The 16705-nt window shown below is 34.0% G+C and overlaps 4 protein-coding genes across 4 annotated transcripts; 2 read left to right on the top strand and 2 right to left on the bottom strand.

Moving 5' to 3' along the window:
- Positions 1-931: 931 nt before the first annotated feature.
- LOC146736620 (alpha-N-acetylgalactosamine-specific lectin-like) lies at positions 932-3150 on the bottom strand. The gene is made up of 5 exons (XM_085505526.1): positions 3082-3150; positions 2221-2307; positions 1579-1915; positions 1233-1309; positions 932-1085 (listed from the first exon to the last, which is right to left on the bottom strand). Exons 2-5 carry the CDS (start codon positions 2282-2284, stop codon positions 1060-1062), a joined length of 504 nt encoding a protein of 167 aa, XP_085361652.1. The 5' UTR covers positions 2285-2307; positions 3082-3150; the 3' UTR covers positions 932-1059.
- A 789-nt stretch (positions 3151-3939) lies between these two features.
- LOC146736619 (C-type lectin mosGCTL-1-like) lies at positions 3940-5859 on the top strand. The gene is made up of 5 exons (XM_085505525.1): positions 3940-4027; positions 4161-4242; positions 4515-4848; positions 5245-5327; positions 5713-5859. Exons 2-5 carry the CDS (start codon positions 4185-4187, stop codon positions 5742-5744), a joined length of 507 nt encoding a protein of 168 aa, XP_085361651.1. The 5' UTR covers positions 3940-4027; positions 4161-4184; the 3' UTR covers positions 5745-5859.
- A 3074-nt stretch (positions 5860-8933) lies between these two features.
- LOC146736618 (alpha-N-acetylgalactosamine-specific lectin-like) lies at positions 8934-11170 on the bottom strand. Its single transcript, XM_085505524.1, has 5 exons — positions 11110-11170; positions 10248-10334; positions 9606-9942; positions 9260-9336; positions 8934-9087 (listed from the first exon to the last, which is right to left on the bottom strand). The coding sequence occupies exons 2-5, from the start codon at positions 10309-10311 to the stop codon at positions 9062-9064; spliced, it is 504 nt and encodes a 167-aa protein (XP_085361650.1). The 5' UTR covers positions 10312-10334; positions 11110-11170; the 3' UTR covers positions 8934-9061.
- Positions 11171-11966: 796 nt separating this feature from the next.
- LOC102803876 (C-type lectin mosGCTL-1-like) lies at positions 11967-13861 on the top strand. The gene is made up of 5 exons (XM_006823813.3): positions 11967-12054; positions 12188-12269; positions 12518-12851; positions 13248-13330; positions 13716-13861. The coding sequence occupies exons 2-5, from the start codon at positions 12212-12214 to the stop codon at positions 13745-13747; spliced, it is 507 nt and encodes a 168-aa protein (XP_006823876.1). The 5' UTR covers positions 11967-12054; positions 12188-12211; the 3' UTR covers positions 13748-13861.
- The last annotated feature ends 2844 nt before the right edge of the window (positions 13862-16705 follow it).

Genomic DNA, 16705 nt, shown 5'->3' with positions numbered 1-16705 from the left:
GGTTTCTTTCACACATCTAGCGATTAACTTGTATTTGACTACTTCCAACACGTGTCACCCTTTCTAATATATCACGACGTATTCTATATTTGTAGACATTTTTTGTTCTGAACAAGGCTGTAATGCATATAGTACCTTCGATGAGAAGGTCAGTCTAACTCATAAAGGGAAAAATCTCCGTTATGTGCTTCAATTCGCACTTGCACACAGTGTGAACAGTCTGTGATGACTGTGATAAATTTGAATTGGTAACTGCTGGATATTGTTAAAACTTGGGTAGTCATTGGTGAGCAACATATTGAAAGCATCTTGAGCTGTATGCTGAGAGAGAGAGAAAGACGGAAATCAGTTTTCCGAGTGTTGCAGAAGTGGCAAAGAAAAAACCAGACAAAACAAGAAAATCACTGAAAAAATCAAGTCTTTGCCACGTCAACAAATACATTTTCATCTGTAAGTCCACAAGTCTGCTTTAAAAAATTCAGGTGCTTTTGTGGATACACCATAACCTGTATCATTCATACTTTATTCAATTAATTTGGAAAATACCTTGCTTATTTTTTAAGCCAATCTAATTGTGAGTGGTATTTGTTAGGAGTTCATAAGAATTCTGTATGTGCTGTCTTATTGTTCCATCTTATTATCAGTGTGAGTCAAACAATTTATATTGCTTAAAAGCAACTCACGCAGTTCAGTGGCGAAGATCATATAACTCTTGGCAGACTAAGTAAATGAAAAATTAATTCAGTATTGGCCTCAATACTGGCACTTTCAGAAATCGGTTTTGTGGTTTTGGAGTTTGTGGTATGTGTCATCTACTTCCCACACTGCATAAAAATGATGTCATATATTATAGTTAACGATACCCTAATCAAAATGGAAGATGGAAGATGATGTGGCGATGAGTTTTATAGCGAGTATTAAATAAACACACTTTATGTCTATAGGATGATCTGTTTTATTAGTACAGCATGCAGATACAGAATGATATATTCTAATTAATGTAGACCTATGGTCATCGGGTTGTCACAATGCGTTGGTTGTGTAATTGGTGTTGACGGTCTAACAAGTATCACAGAAGTTGCAAACTGAAAAAAAATGAAAAATTGTACATATAACAACAGCTTATTGTTTAAAATATTGTCTAAAATAGTTCATGTTGACAAGTCTTTTCAGTTACAGATTAAGTTTTAAGTAGATAATTTGTTGTGGTTATTTATATGACGGAAACGTACCTTGTTTTTCACAAATATAACCTTTTGTTCTGATGTCATTACAATACTCATCATCCCATTTGAAGTCCCTGCTTTTTCTGCAAAATGAAATAAAACAAAATAAAATAACGTTGGGAAACTATGCACATGCAATTTTTAAAATAATGTTTGTTTTTGCAGCCCAACATGAAAGACGTTTTGGTAGTTGCATAATAACACTAATTATAACGTAAAGTAATTGCGTGGATAATAACATATAAACATACCTAATATAATTCATGGCACTGCATTCATTGATTTATTGGCATATATTAGAGTAACACCTAAACATATACACAAACTTTCAGGTTATCATTTGTAAACTCACCTCAGTTGTGCACAATCTTGGCCCTCAGCTGCGTTACGCTTGGTGTTATTGTTTGGTTCGTCTTTAGCCCAGTTTGTGTAACAAACGGGTCCACCATTGAGCCACACAAATGTATTTTCGGTAGCTCTGTCGTTCAGACCAATCCAAAACCCAGTTTCAACCGAATTGTTAGCACCAGAGTAGTATATATAATCTCTGAGAAGATCGTCTGTGCGTTTATCGGGAATCCTGGCCAATTGTCCATTCTCACTTTCACATCTTTGTATTGCTTCATCCCAAGTAACTGCATCAGTGTAGATTTCATACTCCACGACAACGTGATTTAGAAGCACATGTCCTGCAATGGAGAAAATATATAATTGTTTCGAACGTTGTTGAATGTGTTATTTACCGTAATCACAATTATTTGAAACTGGTCTGTCATAGGCAGAAAACGACCGGGACGGGTTATATAAAGTCAGTCGATGAAACATCTTTGCTGCAATGGGAACAATAATATTATTCAGTAAGGTACTGTGGTTAATGTAGTTGCATTATAGTTGTCCATACAAGACGAAAAACTATCATTGTTCTAATGACTATAGGTTGCACACAAACCCAGTAGGTAAATTATACAATAATAATTTCAATTTCTATACATACCATGAACAGAATATATGCAGGATATCGTGCTGACCAAAATGAGGGTAAAGATTGTACACTTCATGGTGATAAAAGAACTGAGCGGCGCTATAAAAATATATGTACAGTCAAATTATGAACATGAAGGAATGTAAAAGACGTGATTAGTAGAGTATGTGTTAAACAAAGAATCACTACATAACATTTAAGATATGCTTTCTCCGCTGTAATATGAATTTAAAATAGATTTAATGAATTCTAAATGGATATATCAACACGAGGGTTTTATATTTGAAACACAAATGACATGAAACAGAAAATACAAACACATTTTCATATCATCATTAGCAGGACTCTCCCTCGCTCGAGGCGCGTCACACTGTCTTCTGGACTGACTAACAAGTTTATTGCATTGCAAAATAGAAATGCGTCAAGAACAGAATACATACGGGACGGTATATGTTTCACAGTCTTATGAGTCCGGTTTAATTTCTAATCCAAACTGTTCTAATTAACTTGACAACAAAACAGGTTTGTCAGTTTAATTTAAGCTAAAGCCAAATAGCGGACTGCCAATACTGTAAATGAAGCGACTTCATTTTTTTGGAAATTTCAACACAGTTATGAAACTGTTTGTTTAGAGATTTTAATTTGTTTAATGGTTTCATTGGCGCCATGTGTAAAATCGGCCTGTTTTTTAAGTAATATACTCCAAGTAAATTGTGCATATAAAGGAATACATGAGCTGATAATTCAGTTACTGGTTTCTTAGGGACAATACTGTGCAGCATCAATGTGATCATATTCATAGTGTTAATATAAATGACAGAAAGAAACAAATATATCACAGGATTCAAACCAAATGAATAGAGATATACTTACGTATGAGTGCTTCTTCTTCCTCTTAGTTCACGCAGTGTGACTTAACGCGAACACATCAGCGTATTTGTAAATGTTTAATCGTGCAAACCGCACAACTATTTGCTATCAAAAATCTACTTGTTACAATGATTGAGTATCAGAGAATATGCAAATATTAAAAATATGTTTTTTTTGCAAGAATTCGTGTCAGTTATTGTGTTTAAATAGTCTATTGAAACACATGTTTGTCATTATTGTACATTGAAAGCATATATTCAAAACAAATGAATCATAATTAAGCAGGAAAACGATTTTGCAAAATGAGCATCTCTTTTAAAAGCGTGATAATAATTGTTTGTTAAAGCAAATTTTAGAATTACCAAATATCGTCTTCATCATCTGTGTGTTTCCATAAAGGAATGCCAGGATAATTCGTGGACATTTTTGCAGGCAGATTTCACATACTAATCATTACTGTTACATTTTTACACAACTTGCATATTATGTGACATAACATTATTATAACAAGACATCTAAAATATTTTGCCAACATCTCAGTGTAGAATATAAAATTATTTGAACATTGCAATTCGTTACCAAAAACAAAATTCCTGAGATAAAAAGACCTATACAAATGAACTAAACTATAATCGTCATCACGCTTTTTGAGGCAGTATAGACAGGTCATGTTTTCAGAAGTTTTTCTCCCACGAACGTGCACGCACAAGGCCCACTGATAACAAACACGTGTTCATCTCGCGCTTCCAAACGCGCTTTCTAGTATCATCAGTGACACGAACCTATTAGCATAGCCATTTCGTAAAAATTCTGAATTCACGAATAAAAGAATCTCGCCTCAAGTAGATTATAGATGTATTTGTTGTTTTGTACACTGGAAGTTCTATAAATTCGCCTTAGTGTTCATGCTAGGCCACACTGCACTGTCCGACAGAGAAGAAGTCATCAGGTAAGTATAAATCTGACTTGTCACTCTCGAATACTGCATAAACCGTCTACAAATATCGTTATTCAATTCAACACACATTAAACATTCACTTAAATGTTATTTAACTTAGTTATTGGACTTCCCGAACATTTAGATATTTTTCAGTTCTGGTATCAAGATGAAGATTATTAACATTACCCTATTCGTCCTGGTATCATGTGTGTTCTCTACTCATGGTATGTAAGCCTTTATTATACAAGTATACCTTTAATATACCAATGAAAAGTAGTTAATACATATTATTGAAATGTAGCTAAGACATATTTTTGTAATGTAGTTAATACATATTTTTTTAATGTAGTTAATACATATTTTTGAAATGTAAGTAAGACATATTTTTGAAATGTAGCTAAACATATTGTTGTTACTGCAACTAGGTTCTGTTTACTTTACACGTTAACAAAACAATCTAAACACAATTAAAAATACATGTTTTATTCAATTACAGCATACACAATTAGTAACCACGTAGCTGTGGAGTACCATATTGTCGCTGGAAGCTATACTTGGGATGAAGCAATAGCTGAATGTGCTAGTCATGGAGGAACCTTGGCACGAATTCCCGACAAACGCACAGATGATTTTATCACACAATACATAAGAGACAGTGGCTTAGGTGATCAGGTTGATACTGGATTTTGGATTGGCCTGAACGATAGAAATGAAGAGGACAACTTTAAATGGATTAATGGTGGAGAGGTGTGTTACACAAACTGGGGTGAAGGGGAACCAGATAACAACACTAATAAAAACCCGCAGGGTCAGGACTGTGGTCAACTGAGGTGAGTATGATAGCCATAGACAAAATATTTGGCCATCTTTTATCCATCCCTAAATATAAGATTATTGTAAGAATACCACAGGTATCAACAACAGTTATTTTGATGACAGGAGCGTAATCGATGCGATCCAATACTGCCTGTATATACGGTGTGGTATTCTTATGCCAATCATATTAGTATATATTTTCCTGCTTTCATTACAATGCTACTATGTCCGATATAAACAAATGAAAGTTGTATTCGCCCATATTCGGTTGTACGACCAAATATATGTGTTTGTTATTGTATGTACAACGTATGCACATTATTTACTTTTTATTTCACGATGGCGGTCACATCTAGTGTTTACTGTTTATACAGATAGGTAAATTATATTGTAATTTGTTGTCTTTGTAGAAAAACAACAGACTTTAAATGGGATGATGAATATTGCACTGGTGTTGATATCAGAGAGAAGGGTTTCATTTGTGAAGTACAAGGTATGTTAGTGTGTAATAATGCGACACTGATGTTTACACCTTTTACTAACATTTCTATCTTAAGTTACTTCATGTATAATGTTGTTTCTACTTTGTTGCATTTTTATTCAACTAAAACGCAATCTTATGTGGGTCATAACTACATGTAAGATTCAACTTGAGAGAAGGGTATTGAGAGAGGTACAAGCAAGTACAAGTATGTGTGCTCATGTGCGGTTTTGAAGGCAGGCATGACTAGCACTGTTTTGTATTTATATAATATTAAACATTAAAACTGGCAATTATCGTAGAATTGGCATAATAATACTAATATGACGTCATTGTTCGTATTATGCGTTTTTATTTTTGAAAATGACGTTAAATTTTCGTTGTTGTTTTATTTCAGCTTGCAGCTGTTCTAAATGCCCAGAACCATGAATACAATCGACGCATTGTTGTAGTTCGGTGGCCATGGGGCTACATATTTTTTTGTAGATCTAATTTCTGTATTTGCATGCTAAACTAATACAATAAAGCTGATATAGACGTATAATGTGTGTCTTATTTCATATCTAAGTAGTACACTCATCACAATATATACTACTGTCTTAAAGATGTACACCTGTGTTATCTGATGTAGACTCATCATCATTATTTACTTCATTAGTATAGCACAAGTGGGTGAAATATTACAGTATAAATTTTTGAAAGGTACCGATATTCACCTGCCGTAATCAATGACTCTAGCGTAAACACACGAAGTATTGTCTATTACGGGACTCAAACAAGAGTTAAATTATTTTACAATGTGTTGCAATAGAACAAGCAATTACACAAAGATGATATCCCAGACATGAAAAATAAATTAAAAACATTCAAAAAGTGAAAAAAGACACAAAAGTATTTAATTTTACACATGTATTAGGTGAATTATTGTGACTGTGTTTCATATACAAACAAACCCTAGAAGTGACATCGTGTACTATTAATAATGTTTAAGTAAGTGTCAGTCAGCTCAATATACAAATTTAATCATTACCATGTAATAAGCTAGTTCAACTATAGAGGGCGGAGGTCATGACACAATCTTCTAGGATGTATGATGCTATAACCTTCATAAAGAGTTGCGTAAGTAAACGTTGGAGTTTGCTGCAGTGTTTCCGGCAACTTCTCTGCAAGTCATTACGCATCAACGCATTACGTAATTACGGCCAGTTTATCGGCTGAAGTTAAACAAATTATCGATACATTTAATGTATTAGAGACACATTAGAACTAAACTGTGTGCTAGTTATATTAGTCTTCTTCACACATCGTAACAGTAAATTGACAAACAGTAGTGGCAGTTCAGACGAGGGAGCTTGGAGAGGAATCTTAAAATTAAATTTAAAACAATTGGTGTATTGGTGAATGAGTAAAAGTATCGGTAGAACATTAAGATTGATCATAAAAGTTTCCACAAAAATGTTTTGTCTCGTCATTAAAATAGATATGTTTATTGGTTGAATTGTTGGTGATGTCGCAATATCAAATTGCGTTCAAGGACCAATCAGATTTGTTTATTTCATAAATAAATAAATACAATTTCGTTGCAATCTGCCCTCTATGTTTTATCATTGTCCATGGTGTGTACTTTCGTTTTCATCGTGAGGGTTACGTCTTCGGTAGGTTACCGCCTAAAGTGTTATGGCGCACCAAGCTACAAGAGGCCGGTAACTAGTAATGGTTCCGGCATTCTGATTGGTCCATCAAGTTCTCATTCTTTGTTATCACGCTTCTTCTTTACTTTGTCATGGATCTTTTGGGATGGTACTTTTCGACAGAAAAACATGGCAACCTCCTATATAAGAGTTGTATTGTTGTTCCCAATAGTTAGTTTTCACTTGTATAGTGCCACCTTACATAAGATTTCCAAGCTATGCATGCTTTCAAGTACGCAGGCAATTACTTGTATTTACAATTTTCATTCACGTCCCATTCTATAATGTTTAGAGCTAGCTAGTAACGTTCAAATCAGTTCAATGAATATGCTTTTTGATTGTATACAGTGACTGCTTATTTCTGTTGACTTATCTCAATGTCAATTCTGAGATAATTGTGCTGTTCTGCTTCTTAATTGTAATATGTTAATTTGGTGATGTCATATTATTCAGACACTACTTTTCATACATATACGTCTCTGTATGGGGTACATTACTGCTCGTAGATTGACAAAATATTCAAACTGGCCAACATATTTTGCTTATTGTTTTTCATATTTTATTTTTCATTGTAATCGTCTGAAGTGAGAGTCACAGGGAAGAGCTTTACAAGAGCTAACCGACATTGACACAGTCGCATAAATTACATACAAATACATAGTTTTTATGAAAAAAACACATATGAAATACATGGGAAGTATTACAACACGAAATTGGGAAACACTATTCTTGTTCTCATTTATTTATGTTTATTTAAAATGCCCAACAGTTCTGCTTTATAACAATCGTAAAAGTAATGCTGGTCACAGAGTGGGAATATAAAATAACACCATTCACGTGACTGATATTTTCATTTGGAACACCACAGTAACACTTGATACTTTCACTCCCATAGTAATAGAAATCAGTAGATAAAACACTCGAATGGATGATGGTCAATCATATCTACAGCCAGAAAATTATCATTCTCAACATCATATGTACGTTACGCGGCTAAAATGATTGTATCCATAAGCGGAAGCCAGGTTTCTTTCACACATCTAGCGATTAACTTGTATTTGACTACTTCCAACACGAGACACCCTTTCTAATATATATCACGACGTGTTCTATATTTGTAGACATTTTTTGTTCTGAACAAGGCTGTAATGCATATAGTACCTTCGATGAGAAGGTCAGTCTAACTCATAAAGGGAAAAATCTCCGTTATGTGCTTCAATTCGCACTTGCACACAGTGTGAACAGTCTGTGATGACTGTGATAAATTTGAATTGGTGACTGCTGGATATTGTTAAAACTTAGGTAGTCATCGGTGAGCAAACATGTTGAAAGCATCTTGAACTGTTTGCTGAGAGAGTGGAAGACGGAAATCAGTTTTCCGAGTGTTGCAGAAGTGGCAAAGAAAATCACTGAAAAAATCAAGTCTTTGCCACGTCAACAAATACATTTTCATCTGTAAGTCCACAAGTCTGCTTTAAAAAATTTTGTGGATACACCATAACCTGTATCATTTATACTTTGTTCAATTAATTTGGAAAATACCTTGCTTATTTTTTAAGCCAACCTAATTGTGAGTGGTATTTGTTAGGAGTTCATAAGAATTCTGTATGTGCTGTCTTATTGTTCCATCTTATTATCAGTGTGAGTCAAACAATTTACATTGCTTAAAAGCAACTCACGCAGTTCAGTGGCGAAGATCATATAACTCTTGGCAGACTAAGTAAATGGAAAATTAATTCAGTATTGGCCTCAATACTGGCACTTTCAGAAATCGGTTTTGTGGTTTTGGAGTTTGTGGTATGTGTCATCTACTTCCCACACTGCATGAAAATGATGTCATATATTATAGTTAACGATACCCTAATCAAAATGGAAGATGGAAGATGATGTGGCGATGAGTTTTATAGCGAGTATTAAATAAACACACTTTATGTCTATAGGATGATCTGTTTTATTAGTACAGCATGCAGATACAGAATGATATATTCTAATTAATGTAGACCTATGGTCATCGGGTTGTCACAATACGTTGGTTGTGTAATTGGTGTTGACGATCTAACAAGTATCACAGAAGTTGCAAACTGAAAAAAAATGAAAAATTGTACATATAACATATTTGCACTAGTAGAAGCAAAACTCCAGCTTATTGCTTAAAATATTGTCTAAAATAGTTCATGTTGACAAGTCTTTTCAGTTACAGATTAAGTTTTAAGTAGATAATTTGTTGTGGTTATTTATATGACAGAAACGTACCTTGTTTTTCACAAATATAACCTTTTGTTCTGATGTCATTACAATACTCATCATCCCATTTGAAGTCCCTGCTTTTTCTGCAAAATGAAATAAAATAAAATAAAATAACGTTGGGAAACTATGCACATGCAATTTTTAAAATAATGTTTGTTTTTGCAGCCCAACATGAAAGACGTTTTGGTAGTTGCATAATAACACTAATTATAACGTAAAGTAATTGCGTGGATAATAACATATAAACATACCTAATATAATTCATGGCACTGCATTCATTGATTTATTGGCATATATTAGAGTAACACCTAAACATATACACAAACTTTCAGGTTATCATTTGTAAACTCACCTCAGTTGTGCACAATCTTGGCCCTCAGCTGCGTTACGCTTGGTGTTATTGTTTGGTTCGTCTTTAGCCCAGTTTGTGTAACAAACGGGTCCACCATTGAGCCACACAAATGTATTTTCGGTAGCTCTGTCGTTCAGACCAATCCAAAACCCAGTTTCAACCGAATTGTTAGCACCAGAGTAGTATATATAATCTCTGAGAAGATCGTCTGTGCGTTTATCGGGAATCCTGGCCAATTGTCCATTCTCACTTTCACATCTTTGTATTGCTTCATCCCAAGTAACTGCATCAGTGTAGATTTCATATTCCACGACAACGTGATTTAGAAGCACATGTCCTGCAATGGAGAAAATATATAATTGTTTCGAACGTTGTTGAATGTGTTATTTACCGTAATCACAATTATTTGAAACTGGTCTGTCATAGGCAGAAAACGACCGGGACGGGATATATAAAGTCAGTCGATGAAACATCTTTGCTGCAATGGGAACAATAATATTATTCAGTAAGGTACTGTGGTTAATGTAGTTGCATTATAGTTGTCCATACAAGACGAACAACTATCATTGTTCTAATGACTATAGGTTGCACACAAACCCAGTAGGTAAATTATACAATCATAATTTCAATTTCTATACATACCATGAACAGAATATAGGCAGGATATCGTGCTGACCAAAATGAGGGTAAAGATTGTACACTTCATGGTGATAAAAGAACTGAGCGACGCTATGAAAATATATGTACAGTCAAATTATGAACATGAAGGAATGTAAAAGACGTGATTAGTAGAGTATGTGTTAAACAAAGAATCACTACATAACATTTAAGATATGCTTTCTCCGCTGTAATATGAATTTAAAATAGATTTAATGAATTCTAAATGGATATATCAACACGAGGGTTTTATATTTGAAACACAAATGACATGAAACAGAAAAATACAAACACATTTTCATATCATCATTAGCAGGACTCTCCCTAGCTCAAGGCGCGTCACACTGTCTTCTGGACTGACTAACAAGTTTATTGCGTTGCAAAATAGAAATGCGTCAAGAACAGAATACATACGGGACGGTATATGTTTCATAGTCTTATGAGTCCGGTTTAATTTCTAATCCAAACTGTTCTAATTAACTTGACAACAAAACAGGTTTGTCAGTTTAATTTAAGCTAAAGCCAAATAGCGGACTGCCAATACTGTAAATGAAGCGACTTCATTTTTTTGGAAATTTCAACACAGTTATGAAACTGTTTGTTTAGACATTTTAATTTGTTTAATGGTTTCATTGGCGCCATGTGTAAAATCGGCCTGTTTTTTAAGTAATATACTCCAAGTAAATTGTGCATATAAAGGAATACATGAGCTGATAATTCAGTTACTGGTTTCTTAGGGACAATACTGTGCAGCATCAATGTGATCATATTTATAGTGTTAATATAAATGACAGAAAGAAGCAAATATATCACAGGATTCAAACCAAATGAATAGAGATATACTTACGTATGAGTGCTTCTTCTTCCTCTTAGTTCACGCAGTGTGACTTAACGCGAACACATCAGCGTATTTATAAATGTTTAATCGTGCAAACCGCACAACTATTTGCTATCAAAAATCTACTTGTTACAATGATTGAGTATCAGAGAATATGCAAATATTAAAAATATATTTTTTTACAAGAATTCGTGTCAGTTATTGTGTTTAAATAGTCTATTGAAACACATGTTTGTCATTATTGTACATTGAAAGCATATATTCAAAACAAATGAATCATAATTAAGCAGGAAAACGATTTTGCAAAATGAGCATCTCTTTTAAAAGCGTGATAATAATTGTTTGTTAAAGCAAATTTTAGAATTACCAAATATCGTCTTCATCATCTGTGTGTTTCCATAAAGGAATGCCAGGATAATTCGTGGACATTTTTGCAGGCAGATTTCACATACTAATCATTACTGTTACATTTTTACACAACTTGCATATTATGTGACATAACATTATTATAACAAGACATCTAAAATATTTTGCCAACATCTCAGTGTAGAATATAAAATTATTTGAACATTGCAATTCGTTACCAAAAACAAAATTCCTGAGATAAAAAGACCTATACAAATGAACTAAACTATAATCGTCATCACGCTTTTTGAGGCAGTATAGACAGGTCATGTTTTCAGAAGTTTTTCTCCCACGAACGTGCACTCACAAGGCCCACTGATAACAAACACGTGTTCATCTCGCGCTTCCAAACGCGCTTTCTAGTATCATCAGTGACACGAACCTATTAGCATAGCCATTTCGTAAAAATTCTGAATTCACGAATAAAAGAATCTCGCCTCAAGTAGATTATAGATGTATTTGTTGTTTTGTACACTGGAAGTTCTATAAATTCGCCTTAGTGTTCATGCTAGGCCACACTGCACTGTCCGACAGAGAAGAAGTCATCAGGTAAGTATAAATCTGACTTGTCACTCTCGAATACTGCATAAACCGTCTACAAATATCGTTATTCAATTCAACACACATTAAACATTCACTTAAATGTTATTTAACTTAGTTATTGAACTTCCCGAACATTTAGATATTTTTCAGTTCTGGTATCAAGATGAAGATTATTAACATTACCCTATTCGTCCTGGTATCATGTGTGTTCTCTACTCATGGTATGTAAGCCTTTATTATACAAGTATACCTTAAATATACCAATGAAAAGTAGTTAATACATATTATTGAAATGTAGCTAAGACATATTTTTGTAATGTAGTTAATACATATTTTTTTAATGTAGTTAATACATATTTTTGAAATGTAGCTAAATATATTGTTGTTACTGCAACTAGGTTCTGTTTACTTTACACGTTAACAAAACAATCTAAACACGATTAAAAATACATGTTTTATTCAATTACAGCATACACAATTAGTAACCACGTAGCTGTGGAGTACCATATTGTCGCTGGAAGCTATACTTGGGATGAAGCAATAGCTGAATGTGCTAGTCTTGGAGGAACCTTGGCACGAATTCCCGACAAACGCACAGATGATTTTATCACACAATACATAAGAGACAGTGGCTTAGGTGATCAGGTTGATACTGGATTTTGGATTGGCCTGAACGATAGAAATGAAGAGGACAACTTTAAATGGATTAATGGTGGAGAGGTGTGTTACACAAACTGGGGTGAAGGGGAACCAGATAACAACACTAATAAAAACCCGCAGGGTCAGGACTGTGGTCAACTGAGGTGAGTATGATAGCCATAGACAAAATATTTGGCCATCTTTCATCCATCCCTAAATATAAGATTATTGTAAGAATACCACAGGTATCAACAACAGTTATTTTGATGACAGGAGCGTAATCGATGCGATCCCATACTGCCTGTATATACGGTGTGGTATTCTTATGCCAATCATATTAGTATATATTTTCCTGCTTTCATTACAATGCTACTATGTCCGATATAAACAAATGAAAGTTGTATTCGCCCATATTCGGTTGTACGACCAAATATATGTGTTTGTTATTGTATGTACAACGTATGCACATTATTTACTTTTTATTTCACGATGGCGGTCACATCTAGTGTTTACTGTTTATACAGATAGGTAAATTATATTGTAATTTGTTGTCTTTGTAGAAAAACAACAGACTTTAAATGGGATGATGAATATTGCACTGGTGTTGATATCAGAGAGAAGGGTTTCATTTGTGAAGTACAAGGTATGTTAGTGTGTAATAATGCGACACTGATGTTTACACCTATTACTAACATTTCTATCTTAAGTTACAACATGTATAATGTTGTTTCTACTTTGTTGCATTTTTATTCAATTAAAACGCAATCTTATGTGGGTCATAACTACATGTAAGATTCAACTTGAGAGAAGGGTATTGAGAGAGGTACAAGCAAGTACAAGTATGTGTGCTCATGTGCGGTTTTGAAGGCAGGCATGACTAGCACTGTTTTGTATTTATATAATATTAAACATTAAAACTGGCAATTATCGTAGAATTGGCATAATAATACTAATATGACGTCATTGTTCGTATTATGCGTTTTTATTTTTGAAAATGACGTTAAATTTTCGTTGTTGTTTTATTTCAGCTTGCAGCTGTTCTAAATGCCCAGAACCATGAATACAATCGACGCATTGTTGTAGTTCGGTGGCCATGGGCCTACATATTTTTTGTAGATCTAATTTCTGTATTTGCATGCTAAACTAATACAATAAAGCTGATATGGACGTATAATGTGTGTCTTATTTCATATCTAAGTAGTACACTCATCACAATATATTCTACTGTCTTAAAGATGTACACCTGTGTTATCAGATGTAGACTCATCATCATTATTTACTTCATTAGTATAGCACAAGTGGGTGAAATATTACAGTATAAATTTTTGAAAGGTACCGATATTCACCTGCCGTAATCAATGACTCTAGCGTAAACACACGAAGTATTGTCTATTACGGGACTCAAAAAAGAGTTAAATTATTTTACAAGGTGTTGCAATAGAACAAGCAATTACACAAAGATGATATCCCAGACATGACAAATAAATTAAAAACATTCAAAAAGTGAAAAAAAAGACACAAAAGTATTTAATTTTACACATGTATTAGGTGAAGTGATATCGTGTACTATTAATAATGTTTAAGTAAGTGTCAGTCAGCTCAATATACAAATTTAATCATTACCATGTAATAAGCTAGTTCAACTATAGAGGGCGGAGGTCATGACACAATCTTCTAGGATGTATGATGCTATAACCTTCATAAAGAGTTGCGTAAGTAAACGTTGGAGTTTGCTGCAGTGTTTCCGGCAACTTCTCTGCAAGTCATTACGCATCAACGCATTACGTAATTACGGCCAGTTTATCGGCTGAAGTTAAACAAATTATCGATACATTTAATGTATTAGAGACACATTAGAACTAAACTGTGTGTTAGTTATATTAGTCTTCTTCACACATCGTAACAGTAAATTGACAAACAGTAGTGGCAGTTCAGACGAGGGAGCTTGGAGAGGAGTCTTAAAATTAAATTTAAAACAATTGGTGTATTGGTGAATGAGTAAAAGTATCGGTAGAACATTAAGATTGATCATAAAAGTTTCAACAAAAATGTTTTGTCTCGTCATTAAAATAGGTATGTTTATTGGTTGAATTGTTGGTGATGTCGCAATATCAAATTGCGTTCAAGGACCAATCAGATTTGTTTATTTCATAAATAAATAAATACAATTTCGTTGCAATCTGCCCTCTATGTTTTATCATTGTCCATGGTGTGTACTTTCGTTTTCATCGTGAGGGTTACGTCTTCGGTAGGTTACCGCCTAAAGTGTTATGGCGCACCAAGCTACAAGAGGCCGGTAACTAGTAATGGTTCCGGCATTTTGATTGGTCCATCATGTTTTCATTCTTTGTTATCAGGCTTCTTTTTTACTTTGTCATGGATCTTTTGGGATGGTACTTTTCGACAGAAAAACATGGCAACCTCCTATGAAAGAGTTGTATTGTTGTTCCCAATAGTTAGTTTTCACTTGTATAGTGCCACCTTACATAAGATTTCCAAGCTATGCATGCTTTCAAGTACGCAGGCAATTACTTGTATTTACAATTTTCATTCACGTCCCATTCTATAATGTTTAGAGCTAGTAACGTTCAAATCAGTTCAATGAATATGCTTTTTGATTGTATACAGTGACTGCTTATTTCTGTTGACTTATCTCAATGTCAATTCTGAGATAATTGTGCTGTTCTGCTTCTTAATTGTAATATGTTAATTTGGTGATGTCATATTATTCAGACACTACTTTTCATACATATACGTCTCTGTATGGGGTACATTACTGCTCGTAGATTGACAAAATATTCAAACTGGCCAACATATTTTGCTTATTGTTTTTCATATTTTATTTTTCATTGTAATCGTCTGAAGTGAGAGTCACAGGGAAGAGCTTTACAAGAGCTAACCGACATTGACACAGTCGCATAAATTACATACAAGTACATAGTTTTTATGAAAAAAAAAACATATGAAATACATGGGAAGTATTACAACACGAAATTGGGAAACACTATTCTTGTTCTCATTTATTTATGTTTATTTAAAATGCCCAACAGTTCTGCTTTATAACAATCGTAAAAGTAATGCTGGTCACAGAGTGGGAATATAAAATAACACCATTCACGTGACTGATATTTTCATTTGGAACACCACAGTAACACTTGATACTTTCACTCCCATAGTAATAGAAATCAGTAGATAAAACACTCGAATGGATGATGGTCAATCATATCTACAGCCATAAATTATCATTCTCAACATCATATGTACGTTACGCGGCTAAAATGATTGTATCCATAAGCGGAAGCCAGGTTTCTTTCACACATCTAGTGATTAACTTGTATTTGACTACTTCCAACACGAGTCACCCTTTCTAATATATATCACGACGTGTTCTATATTTGTCGACATTTTTTGTTCTGAACAAGGCTGTAATGCATATAGTACCTTCGATGAGAAGGTCAGTCTAACTCATAAAGGGAAAAATCTCCGTTATGTGCTTCAATTCGCACTTGCACACAGTGTGAACAGTCTGTGATGACTGTGATAAATTTGAATTGGTGACTGCTGGATATTGTTAAAACTTAGGTAGTCATCGGTGAGCAAACATGTTGAAAGCATCTTGAACTGTTTGCTGAGAGAGTGGAAGACGGAAATCAGTTTTCCGAGTGTTGCAGAAGTGGCAAAGAAAATCACTGAAAAAATCAAGTCTTTGCCACGTCAACAAATACATTTTCATCTGTAAGTCCACAAGTCTGCTTTAAAAAATTTTGTGGATACACCATAACCTGTATCATTTATACTTTGTTCAATTAATTTGGAAAATACCTTGCTTATTTTTTAAGCCAACCTAATTGTGAGTGGTATTTGTTAGGAGTTCATAAGAATTCTGTATGTGCTGTCTTATTGTTCCATCTTATTATCAGTGTGAGTCAAACAATTTACATTGCTTAAAAGCAACTCACGCAGTTCAGTGGCGAAGATCATATAACTCTTGGCAGACTAAGTAAATGGAAAATTAATT

This window comes from Saccoglossus kowalevskii, chromosome 11 (genome assembly GCF_978046115.1).
Source record: "Saccoglossus kowalevskii chromosome 11, keSacKowa6.1, whole genome shotgun sequence".
In the NCBI taxonomy this organism is placed as follows: domain Eukaryota; kingdom Metazoa; phylum Hemichordata; class Enteropneusta; family Harrimaniidae; genus Saccoglossus; species Saccoglossus kowalevskii.
Note: the sequence above shows the minus strand (reverse complement) of the source record. Positions and strands in the feature narration are given on the sequence as shown.